The sequence below is a fragment of the Lutjanus erythropterus genome, chromosome 4 (assembly GCF_056507025.1).
Source record: "Lutjanus erythropterus isolate fLutEry1 chromosome 4, fLutEry1.hap2, whole genome shotgun sequence".
In the NCBI taxonomy this organism is placed as follows: domain Eukaryota; kingdom Metazoa; phylum Chordata; class Actinopteri; order Lutjaniformes; family Lutjanidae; genus Lutjanus; species Lutjanus erythropterus.
Genome location: NC_139320.1, coordinates 15,025,103 through 15,033,486, shown reverse-complemented (window position 1 = coordinate 15,033,486; position 8,384 = coordinate 15,025,103). Strand labels below are relative to the sequence as shown.

Below are 8,384 nucleotides of genomic sequence, written 5' to 3'. Positions count from 1 at the left end.
ACTGAACTACAGCAACAAAACAACAAACAAACAAACAAACAAACAAACCGTACCTGAGTTTGAGCAGGTAAAGCGTCCACTGGAGACAGACAGGATGTATCCAAACACACACACACACACACATACACACACACACGCACACACACACGCACACAGGCCTCCTCCTCTCAAACAGCTCCACACACACACTCACCTGAGCAGCAGGTGAAGACATTTTATTCAGAAACGTTCAAACACGCCGGTAAAGTCTCTCTGTCGCTCTGTGTGTGTCTTTATATCTCCGCTTTGGCTTTACACAGCTAGATAAACCCCTTATACAGTTTGGGCTGTAGCTACATGGGTCTGTGTGTGTGTGTGTGCGTGTGTGTGTGTGTGGATTTTAAACTATAAGAAATCCGATTCAATTAACAAGCGCAGAGAATCGGCTTTGGACACTGTGAAATTGTCTCGCAGCAGAGGATGGCACAGCACAGGCCAGACGACTCGGTATCTGAAAACACACACCGATGTCTGACAAGAACGAGAAAAAAGACTCGGAGGCGTCTTTGAAAATAATTTCTAGTAATTAAAAAGACGATCAAACAAAATGACCTTTAATTACAACTCAGTCGCCGGGACCAAGATTTAATTTTCTAAATATGAAGGCCATATTATACAGTATCATAGAGCTGAGACAGCCCGCAAAATATTTTTATTGGCTAAAGTTTTATAGAAAGCGTATAATAAAAAAGACCTAACGTTTATTTATTCCCGTAGATTTTTTTTTTAAACATTTTGCTTTATTTTAATGGACTATTGGGCTACCTGTTGTCTGTTTCATTTGAATAACAAAACGCTATATTTTTCCGTATTAGAACCTTGTTGCAAAGGAACTCCCGCACAGCGTCTAACTTGGAATATGCAACTCTTTTCGACATTTCAATGTCTAGCAGCGAAACGTCTGGAATAAATGTAGTATTGCAATTTAGACAGTGTGCGGGAGTTCTTTTGCAGCTTGTTGGTCGTCTCATTCTTCTCATCAAAACATGTGCGAAGTGGTCTTTTTTTTTTGTTCTCCGTATTAAAATACAGAATACGTTGTTTCACTATAACTGAGTTAATGTCAGCTATCTATCATGAACACTACACATTCAAGAATATTTATGTAAATCTACTAATAAATTATGCAAATCCACATGATGCAAGGCGGGATGTTATAATAATACTATAATTGTAATTATTATTATTGTTATTGACTGTAGTGAATGAATGGATGAATGGGCCGGAGGGAGCATGTTGGGGATCAGAAGGGGATTTAATAACAGAACAACGCGCTCTTTGTGCTGCTTTTAATCCGGCCTGTACCCCCTTCTCTCCCCGCCTCTCAGTGGCTCTACCTCTGCCTCCACACTCAGCCAGGGTCGCCCAATTATTTCAGGAGGCCAATTTAGAAAATGGAAAAATTAAGTCCGCACACTGGATAATACTTTCACGAATTATTAATACAAGACAACCATTCGACAAGCATCTGGTCTTTATCGCCTTTGGATGTGCATGCCTTCTGAAACTTTGTGCAATTTCGTAAAGTTTAGTTTATAACAATAAAACCGGTAAAAGATTAGAAAAGTCTAAACGGTTATTGGGGTTCTCTCAAACCAGACCAGATGACGGCCATTCAGTATAACCTCATACGAATTCGATCAGACTTTAATTGTATTAATTTCTTTCTTTTTTTAATAATTGTATCTATTAAATCAGTCGTTATTAATCAGGCTATATCAACAGGTGTTTCAACTTTGCTGCTATTGTAATGACAAAAAGTTGGACCATAAACGTTTCAACAGATTTAAATAGACATAAACAAAGATCGAAGGCAGAATCAGTGCGACTTCTACTAATAATAAACTTTATTTATATAGCACTTTTTTCTTTTTTGTGTCAAAATGGCAGGTTTTCTGACGTAAAACCAACTTTAATGTTTACGTCAAATACAAGGAAAATGTTGCATACTGTGCCTTTAAAACTCCTTACTACTATAAGAAGCATATTATTGTGTCATAAACCATCGCACTGTAATGAAATGTATTCAGCCCTTTAGGCCCAACATGAAAACTTAACGACAGTATAGGCCTGTTTCTTTGCGCGCGTGTTTGCTTGAGCGCGACCCAGAGAGAGAGAGAGAGAGAGAGAGAGAGAGAGAGAGAGAGAGAGAGAGAGAGAGAGAGAGAGAGAGAGAGGGAGGGCTCTGGGTGTCTACTTGGGTAAGAAGTTACTTCTAATTAGCCAGCCTCTTCTTGCTCGCCTCACTTGTCCACTCTGCAGATCCAGATCCTCTCCTGCTCAGGAACCAGGTACCTGCCGTCAGGAGGGGCCCCTAACTGCTGCACCTTTTTATTCAACGCCCATCAGACCGCAATCGGCACCAACTGTGGCGGAACTGCCGCTTTTTGGTACCTTTCACCTGGCGACGTCGGTGCGCAACGCAATTACGCAAGACTTGGATGGAGAAACTGCGTCATAGCACTTGTCTTTCCTAGATAGTATTTATCTGTGTTTTAATGAAGGGTCTTACTTTGTAACATTGGGTTGATTTTAGTTGATGTCGTCCTTTTTATTTGGATAGAAGAAGGGTAGAATATAGAACGGGCACTAAATCAGGTGCGCTTTTACGCGTCTGGTTAACACAGGTGTCAGGACATTCGAGGGCAGTCTACAAAGGTAATAGTCTGAAGGACAAGATCAGCAAGGAAGGGAAAATCAAAAACAACAACTAAGTGACAAACAACCCTGTAAGCTAAAAGAAAAACAGAGGGAGGGAGTGACAGAGAAAAAAAACGAGAGAGACAAAGAGAGATAGAGACGCACACACCCCCTGGAGACTAGCTCGGAGACCCGGCCCCCGGTCTGAGAGAAGGAGAGAGAGAGTGAGGGAGTGAGGGAGTGTTTTAAAGCCGGCAGGAGGCATGATGTCCTACATTAAGCAACCCCATTACGCCGTGAACGGGTTAACGCTGTCCGGCCCGGGCATGGATCTGCTCCACTCCGCTGCCGTTGGATACCCCAGTAAGTAATTGCAGCTGTGACTTATGATTGTGTGCTTTTATAATTTACACCTGTCGTTTCATGTGAAAGAAGCATATTTAGAAATGCAAAAGCTGAAATAATCCACTGAAAATATCATTATATTTTGTGCGTAAAATGGTCAGTAAAACGTACCAGTTCACTTGTGTGACATTTTTTAGGTTATGATTTAGATGTCTCTGATTCTACAGCCTTCACAACATGTGTTCACTTGACCTATAAGTTCAGCGGATTATAGAGTCAAAAAACAATAAAATGTGTGTGAATAGAAGCGCAGCCTGTTCTCACACAGACTTAACATCAAAACAGACTCCAATCTGTTGCTCTTATCGTCTAACCTATTTTCAAAAGGGATGCTCTTTGTGTTTTATTTAGAGCCATGTTTTCTTTTTCATGAATGAACACTTCTTACATTGTTCTGATGGTCTGAGCAGCATCTGCCATCCTTAAGAGGAGAGTTTGAATGAAATGATGCCGAGGTTTGGCATCGATGACAGAAGGCGTGTTACTGCTTGGCCTTCTCAGCGCAGATTAGAGTTTGAGTTTTTAACTCAATGTTAAATTCAGAATCAGTGCTTCGCAGTGACTTTCGTTTCTTCACTCTCTATATTTCGATTCAAACGGTCTCAGTTATGAAAGATAAAACCAGAGGAGCATTTTATCCGATCCAATTACTATAGAAACCCCACATTTCCTCTGCTATGGTCGGAAAATAATCGACTAAAATTTATTAAACTGCATCAGGCATTTTGTAAAACATGTTTTGTAAAATAATATCGATAAATATATCGACATTCTCAGGCATGCAGTTTCGGGTTTATGGTTTGCGAAAACAAGCGAAAGAACTCTTTTACTCGATTCATTTTTTTGAGGAGTTCTTAATCAAAAAAGCCGACTTTAATAATGCAATAAGGGACTTTAATACCCCAAAATATACTGACGGTTTCCAATCCTGGCCTTTTGAATTGTGCTAAAATTCTGAAGGTTTAATGTTCTAACTAATACAGATACCTCGTCTTTACAGGCCTTTTGGTAACGTCATTTTGGTGTAGAATCTTTTAAACATAATAAAAACAGCAAGCTGATAATAATAATAATAATAATAATAATAATAATAATAATAATAATAATAATGTCGTTTTTATTTTTTCTTGCAGGCACCCCGCGTAAACAGCGTCGGGAGCGCACCACCTTCACACGCGCACAGCTGGACATCCTGGAGGCTCTGTTTGCCAAAACTCGCTACCCAGACATCTTTATGAGGGAGGAGGTGGCCCTCAAGATCAACCTGCCCGAGTCCCGAGTACAGGTAACACATTACACAACAGTGTAAAGAATATAGTTTAAGTATTAGGAATTTTAGTATAAAATTTGAGAGAAAGGAAAAAAAAACACAGGTCTCCCTACAATAGCAGCTTTAACAGTTTAAATATTTACATCTTCACGGTAGAATCAGCAGGATTTGTTCAGGGTTGTTTATAAAGACATTTATAAATTTATTGTTGTGTCTCATTCCCAGGACATCAGATACCTAGTTTTGGTTTGATTGAGTGTGCAGAGTGCAGTAAAAATAATGAGAAATACTCACTTCTGGAGGGTCATAAGTGATGACTGAAAGGGATTATGTTTATATGAGTCTACATATATTATGCATTTAAAGCAGAGAGGTTTTTGATAATGAAGTATAATTAACCTCTGTTTGCAAGAGAGTTTTCAAAATACAATAATTTTCAACCAGTATTAAAAAGATCACTGGATACAATAAAATGCCCTCGGCACACAAAATTAGATTTATTTTTTTTTTATTTTTTTAAATATACAAACTGCACACAGTTCTGAGTTCACAGTTTGAGCCACGGACTTTATATTAAATAGATTGAAATCCTATTTGATAGAATATTTATGAAGTGAGTTGTTTCCCCCTATACTTGGGGAAGCTCAGGCAGGTGACAACCAATCCTACACTGTAAGTTGATCAGCAGTTTATAATTGTCAGTTGTCTCTAACTTTAAAGTTAAGTCTGTTATCCTGAAAACAGAAGCCCACTGCTTTGAAAATACATACTCTGCCAGAGTGCCAGTTCCCTCTGCCAGACTCCTTTAATATATTGCTCAATTATATACCATTATAAACATCTACTCTTTCTAAAAGATTGTTAATGATAGATTATTAATGATTTCGTACGAATCATAAACAAACACCTTGTTCATTCAGTGAACACTCAGCCTGAATTTGAACTCTAGCTAACACAAAAAGGGCAAACAAAAACACAAGTTTACTGGCCAAAATAGAAATTTGAAAAGAGGATGCCGCTGCTGTAACATTGTTGTCAGAGAAGCCAGTATCCTTAATCTCTGATGACATCATGGTCATTTTATGATTTGCAACATCAAATATATTAAAGAATTCTCTTTTATTAATGCTTTGATATTTTTGACAACCTTTCTCTGCCCCCTGTCATCCTCCAGGTGTGGTTCAAGAACCGTCGTGCCAAGTGCCGCCAGCAGCAGCAGCAGAGCACAGGCCAGTCCAAACCACGGCCCCCTAAGAAGAAGGCATCCCCCGCTCGTGAGGCCAACACTGAAGCCAGTGCCAACCCCACCAACGGTCCCTACAGCCCTCCACCCCCTCCTCCAGGCACCGCCATCACCCCCAGCTCCAGCTCTGCCAGTGCCACCGTGTCCATCTGGAGCCCAGCCTCCATCTCCCCACTGCCAGACCCCCTGTCTGCCTCCACCACCCCCTGCATGCAGCGCACCAGCACCTACCCCATGACCTACACCCAGGCCCCAGCCTACAGCCAGAGCTACGCCGGCTCCTCATCCTACTTCACCGGCCTGGACTGTAGCTCCTACCTGTCCCCCATGCACCCGCAGCTGTCGGGCACTGGCGGTGCCCTGAGCCCCATCACGGCCTCCTCGATGGGTGGGCCCCTCAGCCAGTCCCCCGCCTCGCTCTCCTCGCAGGGCTACACAGCCGCCTCGCTGGGCTTTGGAGCAGTCGACTGTCTAGACTACAAGGACCAAGCTGCCTGGAAGCTCAATTTCAATGCCACTGACTGTCTGGACTACAAAGACCAGAACTCCTGGAAGTTCCAGGTCTTGTAAATAACAAGAAGTGGGAGGTGGGGAGGGACGGGGATTGAAGCAGGGTGAACAACCCAAGATTACTTTTGGTGTATTTTAGAGGAAGGAAGAGACCACGGGACACAGAAATCAATCAATCACATCAGTTGAAGAACTAATCAGCTGAAATAATGTCTTCATTTTTTGTTCAAAACAATATGTGCAGAAGTAAACTGATCTGTTGATGCTCGGCTCTATGATTGTAACAAAGAGACAGTAATGTTTATGTTAAGCAACATAGAATCAGCCTTGAAATCAAGGAATATCTGTACAATAAAATCAAATTAGTGAGAAAGAACAGCAGCTTTAATTTTCCAGCTCAGTGGATTAGAGGATTTTTTTGTGATTTAAATACAGTATAACTTCATTACTGATGACAAGAGAATTTAACATGAATGTCATAAACAAAGGAGGCCTCCTGTCACATGCTGAATTAATCTTTTTGACTCATGACTCATTAGTTTTGGCTTATAGAAATTTTCAGAATTGTTTGACTGGCCTTGACTTAGACCACATTTAAAGCAGAGCTTATTTTTTTAAAATGCCACAGCACAACAGTTCAATGATCTACAAGTTTACTGCATAGACAGCCTTGAAATCGACGCGTTGAAGCACAAGAACCGACGAGAGCCCGAGCTCATGTTTATTTCTTCCTTCTAGACTTTGTCTTGTATTTTCTGTGATGTATTTCTTTTTATAAAAGCTGCTTTTCATCAGCAAGCTGACTCAAAAAGCTTTGAGCCAAACAACTCAACCCACCCAAACTGCCATCTTACTGTGAGGAGGTATCTTTACAGGGTGGCCACTCATTTATGTGAAAAACACGTAGACGCAGACAGAAGCTGATGATTCCCAGTAGCCTTGTATGATTCTGACCCTCTGCAGCCTGTGTGTGACGGGAGCGGAGGGGGTAGACTTGGTCACTGAAGTGACTGCAGTACAAACCTGTTGCCTTTGAGCATGGTTGAAATCATTAGCAGAATGGCTCGTACATTGTTAGTTTAATAGGATCACTTCCAGACAATTTGGGCAACAATGGTCTCATTGTGGCTATTGGCAGCCGAGTACTTTCCCCCCCACTCCATCTCGCAGTGTTTGCATGAGGTTAGCGGATTGTTAAAGCAGTTCTCAAATCTACGAATGACTTTTATTATAAACTTTTTAGCTGATAAACTGCTCCACTGAGATGTATTTGATGATGGGAGAGATGACCGCACCAGAGAAAGGGAGGGGACTGGGCTGCCATGCAGCCCCCCTTTGCACAGAGAGTTTGGTGCCTCTCTCAAACTCCAACCTGTAAAGATGTGATGGGTACCACTTTATGTGTTTGATGTATCGTTTGATTTTTTTTTTGTATTAGAGTTAAACAATATTATGTTTCTTTTAAAAAAAATTGTGAATTCGTTGAAGTAAAAATTGTGGTAATTTGTTTTGAAGTTATTATCAGTATTATTACTATCATTAATATTATGTCTTCAGCTGACATGGACATTGCTAATATACTTTTTTGTTGTGCTTTTGTAAATATTAAAACTTGAAAATGCAATCATGTCTGGTATCAGCAATGAGTTGTTACGCAGGCGCTCCACCCAACAGAATTTCTTTTTCTTTCTTAATTTCTAGAAAACTGCCAACTTTTTATTTTTTCTGTTTATATTTTTCTGGTTTCTGCTTCTTCTTCTCTTTTTTTCAAACTCAGGGGTTTATCCAGTAAAAGTAGCAGTAATAGGATACAATGCTGTTCATGCTTCTTAATCATTTACTGTACTTTTATCTTTTGCATTACTATAATCTTCTCTGCTTATTTTTCTGACATGAATTATTTTGTATATTTCATTTGTCTCCTGTGTTTCGACCAGTCTCACCACTACCATGCTAGATAGCTATGATGTTTCTGAGACATTAAACAACTTCATTAAAACTCATTGTTTCTGTAAGTCATTGGAGTGTTTAATAATCACTGAATATTGGCTGTATGTGTGGAGTCTAGGCAGGGCTATACCTGTGGTGTGTGCAGGGTTTGGAGGGTAATCTGATACAATGAAAAAAAGTAGTCAGTAACCTAAGTAACACAATATTAAAGTAATGTAACTTGATAGCATTCCATTACTTCTGGATTATCGCAATATCAAATATGGTGAAATTGTTTAGCCTAAAAAACATAAAACATTATGTTTTATGTTGGTTCTTTTTTTGTTG

The 8,384-nt window shown here is 40.1% G+C and overlaps 1 protein-coding gene across 1 annotated transcript; it reads left to right on the top strand.

Annotated features, from left to right (window-relative positions):
• Positions 1-2,525: 2,525 nt before the first annotated feature.
• Positions 2,526-8,110, top strand: LOC146328192 (homeobox protein otx5-like). The gene is made up of 3 exons (XM_084717064.1): positions 2,526-3,042; positions 4,218-4,369; positions 5,529-8,110. The coding sequence occupies exons 1-3, from the start codon at positions 2,943-2,945 to the stop codon at positions 6,165-6,167; spliced, it is 891 nt and encodes a 296-aa protein (XP_084573190.1). The 5' UTR covers positions 2,526-2,942; the 3' UTR covers positions 6,168-8,110.
• The last annotated feature ends 274 nt before the right edge of the window (positions 8,111-8,384 follow it).